A 19,859-nucleotide genomic window follows, 5' to 3' on the forward strand; every position below is an offset into this window, starting at 1 on the left:
ACTGTATAATAGTTTGCAAGATGCTGTATGATAATACTGTGTATATTGTGTAAGTTGTAAATTTTATACATTTGTATTTTTTTGTAAATAGTTAATTGTTAAAATTTTGCTCCTAAAAAGACAGAAAAAAAATTTTTTGGAGGGAGGTGTTACATACCTCATGGCTATCTTGTGACTGTCTTATGACCATGATGTAATTGAGTATCTTATGAGCATGAGGTAATGGTCATGTGATGGTGGGGTGATGTAATTTTTCCGCCAGTGTGAGGTCACGTGAGGACATGTTCACCACGGGTATAAAAAGGAGACCCTAGGGTGACACAGTTATTTTTTCCAGTTGAATTTTAAGTTTAGTTTGTTATCTAATTTGTCAGATACGCCGTTATACTGTGTATTCGTCTTATAACGCAGTTTCGCTTTAAAGTGGAGTTCTACTTTCTATTGTAAGTAGTATTGGAGAGTGAAGACCTTACCAAAGTACAGGAATTCTCCGAGTCGAGTAAAGCTGATATCGTTCAGCGGTTTTGGAGAGGATCGACATTTATTGAATCTTTGTTCAAGAAATAGTGACCTGCATTTTGAGACATCCTCTGCTAAAGCAGGAAGGATTGCGCAGTGTCTATTCTCCAGAGGAAAAGGTCAGTTCCTTTAAACCATTTGATTTCCATCGTCATGAATCCTGTGGACCAGGCAGGTACTGGCTGGGATCAGCAGTAACGTCACGTCTTTGAGGAATTCTTTACTTCAGGAAAGTCTCTCCTAATTGACTGTAGAAATTTCTTGGCCTTTCGAATTTACCATTCTAAGAATTGTGTTCGAATTTACCACCTTAAGAACTGTTTTTGCTTTTACCCTTTTAAGAACTGTTTCAGAGTTGCCGTATAGCAGTTAACTTCCAGTTAAATTAGTCGTTTGAATATTTTTCACTATTGTTGAGCAGAGTTTACTAAATGTTTGTTTGTTTTTATAAAACCTGACAATTGATATTCATTGTTGCTGGTCACGTGACAATTAGTCATGCCATTGTGTTCAAAAGTCAGGAAGTCATATGGCAACATTATAAAGCTCTAGTCAGGCCACATCTGGAGTACTGCATACAGTTTTAGTTGCTCCATTATAGGAAGGATGTTGAGGCTTTGGAGAGGGTGCAGAAGAGGTTTACCAGGATGCTGCTCGGATTAGAGGGCATGTGCTATAACAAAAGGCTGGACGAACTTGGGTTGTTTTCTCTGGGATGGCAGAGGTTGAGGGGAGATCTGATAGACATTTATAAGATTATGAGGCAGAGATAGAGCAGACAGGCACTACCCTTTTTCTAGGGTTGAGATGTCTAATACCAGAGGGTATGCATTTAAGGTGAGAGGGGGTAAATTCAAAGGAGATGTAAGGAGCAAGTTTTTTTTTAAAACACTGCGTGGTAGGTGGCTAGAATGCACAATCTGTGGTGATGGTAGAGGCGGATATATTAGAGATTTTAAAGAGATGTTTAGATAGGCACATAAACGTGGGGAAAATGGGAAGATTAGTTTAGTTGGCCATTTGATTACTAATTTATTTGGTTCGGCACAACATTGTGGCCGAAAGGGCTTGTTCTTGTGCAGTACTCTTCTATGTTTTCTGCTCTAGCAAATATGGGTAAGATATAAAAGACGGAGATTATTTGTCTACAGGAGATGCCTGCTGGAGATCACAATATCTTCACCGCAATCGAAAATGAAGATCTTAAATAAAGAATGGCATCTTGGGCATTTGAACTCTTATTCAAGGTCATTCTAAACTATGCTGAAAGGAGACATGAGTCAAGTGTAGAACAAAGTAAGTGTTCGGTAGAGCTACCACCATGTCATTATCACGTGGGTAGTAAGAGACAGCCAAATGTGACTGGATCAGTATCCCGGCAGCAAGCCACTCACCCTAGTGAGATAGCACAAGGCATTGGAGTACTCTGGCAAAAGTAGAGAAAAAGAAAACTGGTGCTATTGGGAGTGCAAGAATGCAGAATTTGAAAACAAAAGCAATTAAAAATAAAGTGAAATGCCAATAATTCTGATTTGAAATTATGATAATTCGGCATCAGGCTCAGCAAGTTTTGCTTCCCATGCTCCCTTTAAACTTTCTGGGTCCCTGTTTCCTGCCCGGTCTTTAAACCCACCCAGTTCAAATTTATTATGCCTCTATGGAACATTAGAAAAGAGAATATAAATTGTGTTGGTGTGTTAATCAAAATAACATCCAAATGTCTGAAAAATCTGGCAATGTCTGCCAACATCCTGACAATGCCAGAATATTGAAGGATTACTGTACATGAAATTGTCTGAAAGCAGTAAAAGCTGCAAAGGCAATCCAGTTTGTATCACTCCCCAAGAAATTTAAACCAACATCTGAGAAATGAGTTAAGATTTTCCAGCCCCTCCCCCATCACATTACTGTTGAAGTGGGGTGAAATTTTACACCAAACACAAAACTGAACAATTCCTATTTATTTGATAATTAAACCATAGCAACTACCACTTTTAATAATTTCTGAGAAAGCATAAGTTAGCTGGTTGATAATTATGATGAAAATCCTTAACAATATCATTGGTTATTTCACAGAGTTGGTGCTTTTAACAGCCTGCAGTTTTACACAATTGAAGATTCCAACCATTTTGTGATCAGCCATTGCATTCAGTGCACGTATGCTGCAGCTGCTGCTGGGGAAGCTTGAAAGTTAGGTCTTTTTTTGGTTTGTTCATGAAGTTAATTGTTCAAGTTCTGTCGTGTTAAATTTAGACAAATTATTAAAACTTGACTCAACCTGCTTTCTAGACACTTCAAGTTTCCTTGCATTTTCCCTGTGACTGTGTAGCTGAAGGAGCTTGTTAGCATCCAGTTATGAATATTTTCAACTTTCTACCTAAATAATGTAGAAGTAATATTACAGCTGGCAAGTAGTCTGGACCAGTTTAATGAGCTATTCCATTCTGATATATTCTTGTCAAGACATTCGACCAAAACCAAAAAGTTCAATGGTTGCTTATTCCTCTTTCAAATACCAAAGGAGGGAGAAGTTCAGCCAAGAACTGTTAGAATTATAGTTGCTTTTCTGTAACCAACTTTTAGAGGATTAGTCATACCTACTAAACTATAGGTCTCAAAAAGCTGATGTTTTGCTCACTAGGACTGACTGTACTTTTAGTAGAAGTCAGCCAACAGCAGGATGGAGTTCTTCTTCTTTTGTATTTCTTAAGACCATAAGAATCAAAAACAGAATTAGGCCATTTGGTCCATCAAGTCTTCTCTGCCATTTCATCATTCTTGTATTTTTTTTCTCTTTTCCAATTTGCAATAGTGTCATTGTGTTTATTTTGTCAGGTAGGTTACTATCATTTATGTTAATTCAAGTTCAAATTAACTTGTGTTTGTAACACACTGCTGCAAAAAGCTAATTTTTGTGTCAAACAACTTGAGCACCTTTTCTAGAGAGTGTGACAGAACACCCTCATTCACCTGAACAGCAAGAACTCTCGTTCCATCAATGAATGGATGCCCTGCAATCATATTCAAAATCCTAGACATCAAGTGTGTTAATCCTTTTTGATCACTTAATTCAGAGCTGCAAATCATATTTATAAACATTGAAGGGTCGGACAATTGCTTTTTGGAGGACTAAAGTCCTCAACGCAAGGATCATGTATTACTGTATAATAGCTGAAATTAATCAACAGGGTGAATTAAATTCAAGTAAACTTATTTTCCTTTTCTACTCCCATGTGGTGGAAGCAGGAGACCCTCTGTTTATATACCTGCAATGAGACTCTGGCTGTGCTCTTTATTACTATATATGTAATTGCAGGGATCTCCAAAATCTACTCATTTCTACCACAAAAAATAATGCTTGGAACTAAAAGGGAATCACCATACTTGACTTAGTGTTATTGGGGAGGTGGAAGTGGCGAAGAGAGCTGATGGGTTCAGCATAACTTAACCGATGCTAAGCCAGAAGATTGCTAATAACATCAGAATTTTCCTCTACAGAAAACCCTCTGGCACATACAACCCTACATTTCTACCATTATGTTGTATTAATCTTATTTAACAAATTAGTTCAGGAATAGCAAAGTTGTACCTAGTGCATTGTAGGTGTTGTCACTGCAAGTGCATTGGGGTATCAGCAAACAAACACCCAGACTGAATCAGTCCTAAACCTGCTGGTCATTATTCCTGCATCACGCACGCAGCCCAATCTTTACAATTTCTGCGTTTGAACTACTGCTACTTGAAGCTGCAGTTTATTAGACTAATAGCCACAAGACAGCACCGATCCTCATGCTGGCCACTGAGTAACGAACATTTCTGAATAAAACCGAATGCAGTTGTTATTAGCTTTACTGATATTATTAAAGGAAACACAGCAGTTGTGAGAAGCATTTTGGAATGGTTTCAATACTTTTATGTTGACTTCTCTGAACACGGGCTTTTTGTTGCTGCTATTGCTAGTCCTAATCATTTGTTGCAGATCAAATCAGGCCCATTTTCGCCTCCTAAAGACACTACTGGCTTTCATTTCTGTGTTAGTCTCCTGCTTTCATCCCTCTTTCACCAGCCCAACCCTAAACCACACCACGCTTCACAGCTTTTCTAAAGCCATGATTGACTTCTGCACTGCCTCTTAAATTTCTAATTGAGTTGCTGACTGCAAAACATTAATTTGTTTTATTCAACTTGATATGAGGGTCACATAATAAATATGGTGAATTGAACCCTATTGGATAGAAGAGGCAGTGACAAAATGGATACACACATGGCTGAGAACCAAAGAGAGGAGTATTAATAATGATTGACTGAACAAAGTATAATGTGGGGTCTAAAGTTGGGTCTATTTCTCTTTCTGAATGACCTGGATTCAGACATGCTTAAACACTTAAGTCTGTGGATGACACAAACAGTTGCTATGTTTCCACTGGCTTGTTTAAACTCTAATGAGACCTATCACTGTCACCTTCCCTGTTTACCATGTGTCCATATTTTGTCACTTGTACACTTTGTAATGTCAGGTTATTCAAGTGTTCCAAAGAGCAGTGTCTCTTACAATTCTTTGTATAACTTTTATTACGTGCCTTGTATTTAAAATGAATATTTTCCTGCAGAACAATTCTTTGCTTCAAATTCTAACCACACTTGCTGTCGCCTAGCCAAATTTAAGCTGGTCTGGTCTGGCAAGATTATAAACCAGCAACTTTTCCCATACAAAAGGAAGAAAATGGAAAGTGCAGATCAATCTGACAGGTATCTCTTCAGGATCACATATAGCAGATGTGTCTCAGGAAAGGAAGACATAAAAGGAAATGTAAACAAGAGGTGGGTGAGAAGTACACAAAAGAGCACAAGCAACTTTTCACTTGGTCTGGACATTTTCAAGCCTTCAATGCTGGGTGTTGAGATTGAAATTATACTGATTTCAATAGTTCCAGTTAGCATCAGAGAATGTATACAATATACAACCTGAAATTCTTACTCTCCACAGACATCCTCAAAACAGAAGAAAACCCCCAAAAAGAATGAATGACAGAAAAAAGATGCAAGAACCCCAAAGACCCCATCCCCCACCCACACACAAGGAGTGGCAAGCAGCATCAACTATCCCCCCTCCTCCCCCACTTATTCTAGCAAAAAGCATCAGCATTCCCACCACCATTTTGTGGTTTCTTTTGTGCTGCGAGAATGCCTGATTCAAGAGGACTTGCTCATATTTTACAGGGAACTTTTTCACTTCCCATCTTCCTTACATACCTGGTGTATGACAAAGACTCAACTCAAAAAGAAAGTGTGTTTAAATCTTTGAAATGTTCCACCTTCATAGATTTGAATTCCTCAGATACTATAAATGGCACCACAGGGATAAAAGGGTCACCATTGAAATATGAAGGTTCAATCCAGAATCTCGGAGTTGTCTGTGTGGAGTTTATACATTTTCCGTGGTCATGTGGATTTCCTCAAAGCTCTTGTTCCCCTCCCACTGGTACACTCTGAATTGCCTCTCGTGTGAAGACAAGTGGTAGAAATGGAGGTGAGGTGAGGGGTGTAGATAGGCTTGAAGTGTGGAGAAAATTAAAAAGAAACTGGGCTTATTGTAGACGTAGTGTGGTTGATGTTCAGTGCGGGCCAAAGGGCCTGTTTCTGAGCTGTATCTCACTATGACTCTATGGAAACCAGTCAGCAAAAACACTTACACACTGCAAGGCTTCTGGTTTACAGCCTTGCTAGGAGCAGATCTTAGTGGTAAAATACAGATGAACAATATGTTCAGGGCTCTTTTTTGAAAGCAGTAGAATTAGTTAAGTTTCCCATAAACTTAATTGTATTAGACGGTGCCTGGCCTATCCCTTGATCTGGCTACTCAAAATAGATACCTAAAGATCACTATTGCAAGATATAACTTTTATTTATTAAGCGTTGAAATATATAATTCTGGTCTTTGAGTGAATAAAGTTTGCAGAATGTGGCATAAAATAATGACAGGAAAACAAATTTACAGTAAGCCTCTGATAATTATGTAAACTCAGGAATAGGTAGCGTAAGACTGACAGAAGCTCTGATTTGTAGAGTATTACTCCAACAAATTAACACACAATTGTTGGAAAGTGAAGCAACATCATTGAATGTGAATCTAAATGGGAGATTATTTCCACCTGAAGGGTCTCCCTGCTCTTATATAGACCCAGGTCAAGTATAAATCACCATCTTTTGACATTCCATCAATGTCAATTGGCTATGTAATTACTAATGTCATAACTAAGAATTAAGATGAATGTGACATAATGATAAAGGATCAATATTAGAACAAGTGCAGGCCCTTCACCCACAATGTACTGGCATTTAACATACTCTAAGATCAATCTTAGCCCTTCTCTCGTGTTTCTGCCACCTGCGCACCTATCTAAGAGTCTCTTAAATGTGCCAAATGAATCTGCCTTTATCAGCATCCCTGGCAGTGTGTTTCATGAACACGTCAATCTGTATAAAGTCAACTTGTCTTTGATGGACGTCGAGCCCAAGACCCCTCTGTTTATCCACACAGCTAAAAATCCTGCCATTAAACCTGTGTTCTGCCTTCAAATTAAACTTTTCAAAGTGAACCACCACACTTTTTCACAATGAACTCCATCTGCCACTTTTCAGTCATCTCTGCACTCCATCAATGTCCTGTTATAACCTACGTCAACCTCCTACATTATTCTCAACTGCACCAACCTTTGTATCATCTGCAAACTTACTAACCCACCCTTCCACTTCCTCATCCAAGTCATTTATAAAAATCACAGACAGCAGGGGTCCCAGTACAGATCCCTGTGGAGCGCCATGAGTCACTGATTTCCAGGCAGAATATACTCTATCTGCAACCACCTTCTACCTTCTATGTGCAAGCCAGTTCTGGATCCAATCTCTTCCCTCATTTCTTGTAGTAACCTGGGATATATCCCATCTGGTCCCAGCCACTTAATCTATCCTAACTTTCATCAAAATTTCCAGCAAATTCTCTTTCTTAATGTCAACATGTTCGAGTGAATCACCTGTATAATGCCATCCTCACAAATGTCAAGGTACTTCTCACTGGTGAATACAGAAGCAAAGTATTCATTAAGCACATTTCCTATGTCCTCCAACTCCAGGCACATTTCTTCTTCTATCGTTCATTGGTCCTACCCTCACTCTAGTCATCCTTCTGTTCTTCACATACATTCAGAACACCCTGACACCCTGGGGATCTCTTTAATCCTACTCTCACCAAGGCCTTACCTTGTCCCCTTCTAGCTCTCCCAAGTCCATTTTTAAGCTTCTTTCTGGCTATCTTGTAACTCTCTAAAGCCCTGTGAGATCCTTGCTTCCTAAACCTTAAATAAGCTTCTTTCTTCCTCTCTACTAGGTATTCAAAACCTCCTGTCAATCATGGTTTCTTCACCTTACTGCCTTTCCCTGCCTCAATGGGAGAAATCCATACAACTGCTCCCTCAACAACCTCCACATTTCCTTGAGTACATCTGTTTCCAATTTATGCACAAGTTCCTGCCTAACAGCATCATAATTCCCTAACCCCCAATTAAATACTGTCCCATACCATCTGCTCCTTTCCTGCTCAGGGGCTGTTGTTGTATGTTTACATAAAACACCAATAATCACAATGTCAACGCAAACACGAGGAAATCTGCAGATGCTGGAATTACAAGCAACACACATCAAAGTTGCTGGTGAACACAACAGGCCAGGCAGCATCTCTAGGAAGAGGTACAGTAGACGTTTTGGGCCGAGACCCTTCGTCAGGACAATCAGAATGTCAACTTTTTTTTGATAACCTGATTTAACATTTCTTGATAACATCATAATTTTAGTCAAGTACTGGCAGCATCTTTCAAAGCCACAAGTAATAAAGTCTCCAACTCTTTAAAAACTTTTGACTGTGAAGAGCCTTGGCCCGAAGAGTCGACTGCTTACTTATTTTCATAGATACTGCAGGACCTACTGTGTTCCTCCAGCAATTTGTGTATGTTGCTTTTGACTGTGCTGTTGTCACCTCAAATAAGATAAGACATGTACAGGAATAACTAGAATTATGTAGGCAAGGTTGACACAGTAACAGGTTTCAACCCCATATAAATGTCACATGGACCTGTGTCTCATACATTTGGCCAGTTTGGATGCCAAAGAACAGATGTATATGGTATGAATTGTTATTGCACTGCAAACAACTGGTTACAGACCTCCCAGAACCTAAAGAATGCTTAAAAAAATCATGTCACAACCCACTATTCTGTGCATCATCTTAGTGAGATGCAGCCTCTATAGACATGTTGTGGAGAGTATATTGACTGGCTGCATCATGGCATGGTATGAAAACACCAATGTCTTTGAATGGAAATCTTACTAAAGGTAGTAGATTCAGCCCAGTGGATTCATCACAGGTAAAGCCCTCCCAACCAATGAGAACAACTACATTAAGCGCTGTCACAGGAAAGCAGCACCCATTGTCGGAGATCACCACCACGCAGGCCATGCTCTTTTCTCACTGCTGCCATCAGGTAGAAGGTACAAGAGCCTCAGGACTTGCACCACCAGGTTCAAGAACAGTTATTACCCCTCAGTCATCAGGCTCTTGAACAAAAGGGGATAACTGCACTCACTTGGCCATCCATTGAGATATTCCCACAGTCAACGATCTCACTTTAAGGACACTATCTCATTATCTCATGTTCCAATTATTTATTGCATTTATTTATATTTGCATTTGCACATTTGTTGTCTTCTGAACTTTGGTTGACCTTCCATTGATCCTGTTATAGTTACTGTTCTATAGATTTACTGAGTATGCCCGTAGGAAAATGAAATTAATCTCGGGGTTGTATATGGTGACATGTATGTACTTTGATATAAAATTTACTTTGAACTTGATTTAACAATATTTTATAATGTCGTTTCCACCTTTTAAAACTGCATAATTCTGCAGAACTCATTGTCTGATTTCTTTTGTTCAGGAACAATCAATGTGGGTTGAGAATCAATGTCTTTATCTCAGAATACTATCCTAAGAAAATCCAGGAGTGTTACTTTACTTTTAATTCTTGGAGACCAGTGAAGTGTGAGGCCAGCATATCATAAGTGCTAACTTTGGAGGGGCAACAAAAAATAAACTTGATCTGGTTAGACTGCCTGGTGTCTAGTTTCAAATATCCTGGATATATAGACAGCACGTGTGGGAAATTTCCTCTCCCTTTGTTTAAGGCAAGCGGTGTGCATAGCCATTGGGAAAGTGTGCTCTGCACGCACTTTCAACTGTGTTTGTTGATGTACACATGGTTGAATATTCATCTTTGTAGTATCTGTAACTTGGGGAACATGAATGCTTGGTCAAAGTTTTACTGCTTGTAAATAAGTGATTAGTATATCTATTTGAAGTCAGTGCTTTCTGTCTCACTTGCTAGACCCATGAGCCTGACTCAACATTACAAGTGGATTCTGGTTGATTAAGCCATTTGTTAATTGGGGCAGCCACTTATCTGGGACAACTCTGAAAGAACAAACAATAATCACCAAGTAAGCCAGGATTTCCTTTGTTCACTTGGGATACTATGCCACTTAAGTGGGACAGGAGACTGTAGCCGAACAGTTTCTACCTAGCATGTGCATTTGTGTGGCCATTAGACACTATGCTGTACTTAGAGTGAACAGTTTAAATAGCGTCAGTTGCACGTGCTTGTGTTCAAAAACCAATGGTTTTTGTCACTGATAGTTGGTGAGAAATAGGTAGTAGTAAGACAATTTGGAACTGTTTTGATCAACACAGTTTTAAGCATTCAGGCTTGGAGAAGCCAGGAACGGCCCAGACAGAAAATGAAACTATTTCACTGCTTTGACAATTTAGGAACTATGAAGAATTTGAAGGCATTTACAATCATCTTGAATATTAAAATGAAAATAAAGATTTGGAAGATGTACTCATTAAAAGCATTGTATGAAGGCAATCCATTATCTACAATAGGTGTCTGAACTGATTTTGTTCATTTATAGTCAATCAAAAGCACATGGCAGCTTGCACTGTATGAATTCCTCCACTGACAACTATTAATAACTACTGCAGTTTTGTAGTACTGGTGTAGTATTGGTAGTGTTCTATTTTGTTCTGTAACTTAATTTAAATACATAAATTGTTAGTTAAACAGTAGTTTTCTATTTTTTCAAAATATACCCTTTTAACTATTTCCATGAAACTTTAGCTAATTGGGGCAGCTGCTTAATTGGGCCAAAATGTGTCCCAATTAACCAGAATCCACTGTATTTCCAGCTGGATGTTTAGGAAACCACCAGCAAATGTGTCTAGGCAGTGCTCTGTATTGTAGTTCACTATCAGGCCATTGCCCAGGGGTAAATTTTTCTTTTAGTGCAGCATCATTTAATGGTCCTTCAAAAAAGTCTGAGTCTAGGTGGAATTTTCAAGGGGGTAGTGAACTTTTTTGTTTTGAACACTGGTCCTGTTTGGATATTCCTTTTATCCAGCTTTGCTGTTGAATGCTGGTAGGCACGAGTTGGTGCTATCTGAACCTTGACTTGCTGATGTCATGGTGAATTGTAGGGTATTTTGGCAGTTTGGGTAATTGTTTTCCAATGTTCAGCCTGTTTGCATGTTTCTGAAAACCTGCTGAGTGCAATGACACAGCAAGTCAGTAGACATTTGAACGAGTAGACTTCTGCTTCTCCAAGGTTTGTGGTGTTCCTAGTAAGGGCATTTCTCAACTGCACAGGATGTATTATTCAGCAATGAAGTAGATCAGTGTGAAGGCTGCGGCTTTTAGTTTCATAGCACGAGGATGTTTCCTGTCATTGCCTTCCCTCTCCAATTCTTGAAGCTTGAGTTAAGCAAGCTGTCAATGGTCACACCAAGGTATTCGGGGTGGGTTGGATACAGGATGAAAGCTGGATCAAAGTTTTCCACCACACGTGTGCACATGAAGTTGGAGTTCCTCTTTGGGGTTTTGACTGGAGTTCCATGGTTGGAATTAGAAATAGATTTTTAAAAAATCACTGATATAAGTCATTAAGTATGTTTTGTGAAGCAGTACAGTGTGAGACATAAAAGACTATTCCAAGTTGCACTAAAAGTAAATCATAGTGCCTGAGAAGAATAGTGAGGCAGTGTTTATGGACTGTTCAGAAATTTATGACAGAAAGGAAGAAGCTGTTCAGCGATGGGGCAAGTGAAGTTGGATGAAGTTATCCCCACTGGTCCAAGAGCCTGCTGGCTGAGGGGAATAACTGTTCTCGAACCTGGTAGTGAAAGTCCTGAGACTCCTACCTTCCTAGTAGCAGAAGCATGACCTTCAAGGTGGGTGCCCCGATGATGGATGCTGCTTTTTCGTGACAGTGCTCTGTACAGATGTGGTCACAGGCAGGCCTTTACCCGTGATGGACCAGTCTGTATCCACTACTTTTTTTGCAGGGTTTTCCATTCAAGGGTATTGGTGTTTCCATACCAGGCTGTGATACAGCCAGTCAATATACTCTCCACCACCACACATCTATAGAAGTTTGTCAAAGTATTAAATGTCATGCCAAATTTTCACAAACTACTAAAGAAATAAGAGGTGCTGCTGTACTTTCTTCATAATTGTTCTTACATGCTGGGCCCAGGAAAGGTCCTCTGAAATTATAACAGCGAAGAATTTAAAGTTGCTAATGCTCTCCACCTTTGATTCCCCCAATGAGGACTGGTTCAAGGACCTCTGGTTTCCTCCTCCTGAAGTCAATAATCAGCTCCTTGGTCTGGCTGACATTGAGTGAGAGGTTGTCGCTGCGGCAGCACTCAGCCAAATTTTCAATCTCCCTCCACCATGTTGATTCATCACCATCTTGGACTCGGCCAATGCCAGTGGTGTCATCAGCAAACTGAAATATGGTATTGGAGCTGTGCTTACCCACACAGTCCTAAGGTAATTACTTGGGAGTATTGTGTTCAGTTCTGGTCACCTTACTACAGGAAGAATGTGGATACTATAGAGAGAGTGCAGAGGAGACTTACAAGGATGTTGACTAGACTGGAGGGCATACCTTATGAGAATAGATTGAGTGTACTTGGCCTTTTCTCCTTGGAGCAATGGAGGAGAGGTGACCTGATAGAGGTGTACAAGATGATGAGGGGCATTGATCGTGTGGATAGCCAAAGGCTTCTTCCCAGGGCTGAAATGGCTAACACGAGAGGCATAGTTTTAAGGTGCTTGGAAGTAAGTATTGAGGGGATGTCGGGGGCAAGTTTTTCCACACAGAGAGTGGTGGGTGCGTGGAATACACTGCCGGTGGTGGTGGTGGAAACGGATACAATAGGGTCTTTTAAGGGCCTCTTAGATAAGTACATAGAGCCTAGAAAAATAGAGGGCTGTGCGCTAGAGGAATTCTAGGCAGTTTCTAGAGTAGGTTATATGTTTGGCACAACATTGTGGGCCGAAGGGCCTGTAATGTGCTGTAAGTTTCTATGTTCTATTTTCTATGTAATGAGAGTAGAGCAGTGATGTTAATCACACTATGCTGATAGAGATTGTGGAAGAGATGTTGTTGCCAATCTGAACTGACTGGGAATTGCAAGTAAGGAAAACGAAGATCCAATTGCACTAGGAGGTATTGAGGCCAAGGCCCTGAAGCTTATTGATTAGTTTTCAGGGGATGATAGTTTCGAATGCTGAGCTGCATGCAATAAAGCACATCCTGATGTATGCATCTTTGCTGTCAAGATATTCCAGGGTTAAATGAAGAGCCCACAAAATGGTATCTTCTGTGGATCTGTTGTGCCAGTAGAAATAACTGGAGCAGATCCAAGTTGCTTCTCAGGCAGGAAATTATATGTTTCATCACCAACCTCTCAAAACACTTTATCACTGCAGATGTAACTGCTACTGGGTGATAAAGGGCATTGAAGCAGTTTACCCCGTTCTCCTTGGGCACCAGTATGTTTAAGGCCTGCTTGAAGCAGGTGGGTACCTCAGACTGCCGAAACAAGAGGTTAAAGATAACCGTTAAGACCATGATACTTTTGAAGTAAAATCTAACGATTATACTAGATAAACTGCATGTGTTGACATTCCTCAGAATAAGGTGCAAGTCATACAATTTGAGTTATGATGTAACTGCTGTGTAGGACTTTCCACTGGTAATTTTCAGCCCTTATGATTATTGGTCATGTCATTTCTTCCATCAGCAGCAACGCTGTACCACTTCACTTCTGTTATTCTAAACCAACATTCTAACCCTCCTAGCCAATACAGTGTCAAACTACTGATACCACAACCATTCAGCACTCACTTGTGTAACCAGAGAGGTTTATAGCAGGAATATGCTCATCATCAGTGAGTCTAAAAGAAAAATCTAATCAGGTGGACCACAATCCAAGGAGTTACGTTGCTGATAAACAACACAAGCTTCCAAATGGTATTTATGTTCACCTATAACTTTGCTGCCTCTCTATTCTGCTGGTCTGACAGGGAATCAACCAGGATCAAAATATTTCCTACCTATACAACCCTCCCAAACTGATGAGTTTAAGGAGACCAAGGCAGGGAACTGCATTAACTTCCTCAACGTTGGAGAAATTTGAGCAAACTTACTACGTTGAAAAGGTGTACTGTACAGCAATTAGAATGTGCAGGGATGCAAGAAGCTGCAAAGAGTAATTGATAGCTCAATACATCCCTCACCACCATCGATAGCATCTACAGCAGGCACTGCATCAGAAACGTAATGTCCACCACTGAAGATCACCACTACCAGGTTCAAGAACAGCCACTTCCCTTCAACCATTCAGTTCTGGAATCAACAAGCACAGACCTAAACATTGACATTTAGCAACACTTATCATCACTTTGATTATTTTGCACAAAAAAGGACTTTGTTCTAATTGTGTTCTTTCTTTAATTATTGTGTATAATTTGTTTTCCTTGTGCATGCTACCTACATGAGGCTATATGCCTGTGATGCCTCTGCAAGTAACTTTTATATTGCATTAGTGCTTCCGTGTGCAGCTTTCACAAAATCAATTATGTAGATTATTAGGTACTGTTTACAAACATGATAGCACATTTCCTTGAAGAAAATCTCTCAGACTTGAAAAATGAATATTAAAAGAAATCACTTCTATGTAGGATAAGGAGCGAGCGGGAGAGTAAAAAGTGTTTTTATTTTTCTTGAAGATATAACTCAAAGTAATTGCAATAAGAAAGTCTTACATTTGACCAGCAGGAATCTGAATGCTTTTATACCTTTTAAAGAGCTTTATTAACATATAACTTATATCCTGATGGCAGAAACTATTACAAAAGTACAGATCTGGAATGGAGTTATGATAATTTGTTCAATCTGTTTCCCTGTATTCTGATAATTCCAGACAAAAACTCACAAAAAGATATCAACTAAGAGCAGATAAATTGGATATGTCTGATCTCTGAACATTGTTTGGGTAGATACAGTAGCTGTACTGTATAGTGCCAAGCTGACCAGAACCCTACACATCCTGACCATGTTATTCTGAGTATTATCACCATGTGCACACAATTGCTGAAATTACAGAACCACAATAAAAGCATGATTTTATTTGTCTCACACATTCACACCTGATGAAAGTTAAAGCATGAATTAAAATGCAACATCAGAAAAACACATTTCAATTCTGAAGTACGTGGAAAATTTTAAAAAATAGAAATCATAGCAAATGGATCTAATTTAAGCAGGAAGCATTTTGATTCCAAAATCAACATGTCAACCACAAATATTTAGCCCATGTTTTTGTTTTTAATGTGATAATTTAAAAAAAGAGACAGAAAACAGGGACTTGATAGGACATTGGGAAAAGCTGCCAAAATACGTGGTGTAAAAGAAAGCATTTATAGAAATAGTGTGGTGATTTTATTTACAAACAAACTTTATTGATTTGGCTCTTGGGGAGTCCTTTTCAGTAAGTAATTTTTTTTTGGGCACGCTGTCAAGGTACCTGGGGGAAAAATGTACATTGGCTGACTTTAATGTTATTATGAATAGAAGGTAATTCTGCCAATTTGTCAGTGCAACTTTAAGTTTGGTCAACTTTCACAAATAGTGCAATCCATCCAACCAGCATTACAGCTAGACTTTCATCACCCACCCAATTTGTGGTCCTTTCAGAAATGCAACTATCCTGTTCCACAATATTTGAATTAAGAATAAAACCAGTAAGGTGATGGTGCATTCGATCATAGCGACTTCAAACAGGGTCAACCAAAGATGTTATTGCTCTTTTTAAAAGTATTTTTTATGATCACAAGACCCTGCTGGACATTAAGAATTTAAAGTGCAGCATGTCAACTCCATCAGCAAGTTGCTCGTTGGGAGAGAAACTGAAGGGACAACACGATGCAGGTTGTGCTGCTAAGAGCCATTGTAGGAGCCCATGCCCAGAGTAATGCTGTTTTGTTTCGATATATTCATGTATGTTAAATAGCAATTAAACTTAAAATTGAATTTGTAGCTATTTTTCCTCCCGCACGTAATAGAACATACAGCATTTCTACAAAAGTTGTGAATGCAAGGACAAATGAAATTTTCAAGATGAAGGTGAAAACGAGGCAGTAGGGATCAGGGAATTGAAAGTTAGTGAGGAGAGCAAGAGCATGAGAAATGTTGCAGATGTAGGTGGGAAGGAATTGAACCAAAGGGGAATAGAATGGCGTCAAGGTACGAGGACACGAGTTCAGTGGGGCAGAAGCAGGCAGAGAAAATGGCCTATCCAGACAGTCAGGTTTGTAGATCTTGGGTAGAGATGGAGCTGAGCAATGCAGAGTAAGGGAACTATGAGTTTGGTGGCAGTGGATGGGAATTCTCCAGAGTTGATGAACAATGTTCCCTCTAAGGTGTGTGCATACACACATCTTCTCCTACTAGCACAAAGGAATTTAAACTGCGCACAAAAGGTCATCACCCTCTACCTTGTTGGCATGTTAAATATATTCCACAATTGTACACAATCAGATTTCCTTTTCCGGTTTCTGATGTGGACACTGTTGACAATGTGAAGTTTGCGATGATTTGCCTGTAGGTTTTAGAGCTGGCTTATTTAAACTGTTTTTATTGAAGAAATTATTCAGTGCGCACATGTTGCCACTGGGCAAAAAATTGCACAGCACAAGATTTTTGCGCACACTGGTCATTACAAATTAGAGGGAACTTTGTTGAGGAGGTCAGTGTTGGTGCTGGACACAGTTTTCTGACAGTCTGAAATGGGGTCTGCTTAAAAGCAGTAGGTATGAGGTGTCTGAGAGTTGCCACCTGGCCTCAGCAAGGTCAAGGTCAGTCCACCACGTTACAACAGCACCCCCTTTGTCTGGGGGTTTGATGGCAAGATTGGGATTGGGGCAGAGAGAGTGGATGGCAGTGCCTGCAGAGGGGGTAAGGTTCAAGGAGAAGAGAGGAGTGCTAAAGTAGAGCTAGTTGACGTCTCGTGATGTATTAAAACATTTTGGAATGTACAAGTTTGCTTTTGGAATTACCTGAGAGTTACATGGCTGTTGTAGTTCAATTAAGCATTATTTTTAAACAGTCAGATAAGCAAAAAGTTCTGATATCTTAATACTAATGACAGCAACAGGGTGGTCAAGGCTGAAAATGAAATATAAACTTTAAACACGTTATGTTGCTTAACTGTGAGCCAATGTAAAAACAAAATGGGACAAGATGGTGGAAATTATGTAAGGGGGAACAGAATTGTGATGACCAGGTTTACAAGAAAAATTAACCAGGATTATGTTGAAATAGTCAAATCTAGATGTAACATCAGGCATCAATATTTATACTGCTTTCATTAAATATGTATTTAAGAAAATATCCTGTATGAATGTGGTCCACTTCCCTATACTGTCAGTTAATCTATGAATCCTTTGTGGTTCAATAGAGGTTCATTTAAAGCTACAACTTAATTCTTTGTACTGAGACATGGTTACAGTACCAATATCCCTAATACATTATATAATGTTCCAAAGTGAACATAACAACAGAGCTGGTTACTGTGACAGTTTCTGAGATTGATTATATTATTGATTTAATAATTTATATTTGAGTTTCATCTTGTTAGGGACCAATTCAACGAAATAAAGATGGTTAATTTTTTTCTCCCAAAACTAGCACCTTCAGTTTGGAATCCACAAGTTAAAACCTCGAAAGGTTGTTGTTTCAATTGATGTAGTGAGAAGTTTAGACTGTATCTCAGAATTAATGCAATCCACAATTAATTGTGGTTGCATCATCCATCTGCCATCACCCCAGGAACCAAACAATAATGAAAATGAAGACTCCGCAGTGAAGATCTGAATTGAGGCCAGCCAGTTTCATCAGGGAGGACAGATGAACTGTTAGTCCACCAGTAATCATTTCATCTGCACCTCTCACTGCCAACTATAGTCTTCTTCCTATTTTGTTGTGTGAATCATATTTTTGGGACTTTTGGGACAAGAAAGTTAGTATTTTTTAAAAAACACCACTATGGTTTAGACAGCCAGACATTTCACTATTAAGGATTGTAAGTTTTTGTTATCAGGACAACTGAAAACCATCTATAAGCAAAACAGAACAGATTCCCTTTTGAGATATGTTAAATCTTTCATAAAATGTTTGAACAGCACAGAAAAGATAGAAGCAGCGACATGCAGAAACATTAGTTCAAATAACAATCTCTCAAGCTATAATATTTAAACATTGGATTTCCACTGGGCGCCTTCATCCAAAATTTATGGCAGAAAAAAGATACTTTAAAAAACACAGAAATGTGAAGAAACTCGAGGCAAATAATTAACTGAGAGGTATTTTTAAACTCTGGACATAACCTGATGGTAAAGGGTAGACTCAATCACTGTTACTTAATTGATCAGCTACTTAAACAATTGTAGGGATAATGCTCATCAAAATAGTGTAAAGTTCCTCACTCCTGTGAAATACTCGCTGACAAAGAGCGTATTAAATGAGTCTTAAGGATTAGCACATCTGAACGAATCTATTAACAGTCTAACAAAATAATGATTTAAAATGGAATTACACCAGTTTATGTCAAACACTAAAGTACATGAAGATTTTTTAAAAATCTTTAAGATATAACATGTAATACCTGAACTGACTATTTAGAAATGTTAATGTTTGTCATATTCCGTTTCTTATTATTATTTGTCAATAAACATAAAAATGTCAGTTATTTTCATACACACACCCACACACACTTACTTGGCTGTTAATTTGAAATGAGAAATACATTGTAAGCCTGGAGAACATGTTCCATATTCTCTCAAATTATACCTTCAAGTTGGGGTAAGGTTAATAGAATTTTTTCCATAATTCTCAGAAATTTCTCTAGGTACAGCACATGCGTCAGTTTGAAGCAATGCTTCCTGCGTCTGCAGCTAGCCTAGAAGCAGAGATATTGCCACACACTCTTGTGCTTCTGACTAAAAAGGTTGTTGGTTACGTCAGCACCTTACTCTCAACTTTTTAACAAGTTTTAGTCTGTGATCACATCTTGTTTTTTTCCACGCTTGTGCTGAATTTGCACAAGAACTGTAGTTTGTCTCCCACTGGGATGTGGATCAGGATTTTATCAAATTTGGAGTAGAAGTCTTCATTTAAAGCTTCAAGGATTGGGGCATCTGCACTGATGATCATAGTACTTGCATGAGCTGAAGGCCCAGAAGCACTCACTAATTCCACTGATGGTTTCAAAGTTTCAAAGTAGATATATTATCAAAGTATGTTTGCAGTATACAACTCTGATATTCGCCTTCCCACAGACAGCCAAGAAACAAAAAAACCATGCAACCAAAAAAAAGGAGTGACCAGAAATCAGAAACACATCATAACATGAACGACAGAGTCCAATCCCAAACCACACCGATTAAACCTGGAGTCACTGCGATGCCGGACAATTAAGCTCACGCCAAGGAAACAGTGTTGCTCTTTTAGTTTTCCCCTTCACCCTGTCCTTTAATCTGGCCGCTTGCTGCTATTAAAATCTCACCCAAGTAATTCTGCTAAGCATCATGATAGTGAGAACATCATTTTAGTCTGTCACTGTTGGGTCTGCCTAGAGTCTTGATACCAGAGTTCTAGACTTCCATATATGTGGCTTCTTAAATTGAGATTTTCACCTTAAGGTGACCACATTCCAGAATCAAGATCTCCCAAATCTCAGCAGAGCAGCTTCAGGACACAGATGGCTCTTGCTTTTGTGTGCACTTGGCAGCCAAGCTCTAAGCCATCAGCACTTCGTTCACTGAAGCATGCAGTACAATATGATGAGCCTTATCCTCTGCATCCACAAAGCAAAAATCCTCTAC

General features: G+C 39.1%; 1 protein-coding gene across 4 annotated transcripts in view; it reads right to left on the minus strand.

The window, feature by feature from the left end:
• gab2 (GRB2-associated binding protein 2) overlaps positions 1 to 19,859 on the minus strand; it is a 285,446-nt gene that overhangs the window by 166,180 nt on the left and 99,407 nt on the right. The window contains exon 1 of one of the 4 annotated variants that reach the window (XM_072263295.1): positions 18,754 to 18,817. The exons of the other annotated variants lie outside the window; for them this stretch is intronic. Within the exon in view, the coding sequence (XP_072119396.1) occupies positions 18,754 to 18,801 (48 nt within the window). The 5' untranslated portion in view covers positions 18,802 to 18,817. Of the gene's footprint in view, positions 1 to 18,753; positions 18,818 to 19,859 lie in introns of those variants that run through there. 4 annotated transcript variants of the gene reach the window in all.

Source organism: Mobula birostris, chromosome 7 (assembly GCF_030028105.1).
Source record: "Mobula birostris isolate sMobBir1 chromosome 7, sMobBir1.hap1, whole genome shotgun sequence".
In the NCBI taxonomy this organism is placed as follows: domain Eukaryota; kingdom Metazoa; phylum Chordata; class Chondrichthyes; order Myliobatiformes; family Myliobatidae; genus Mobula; species Mobula birostris.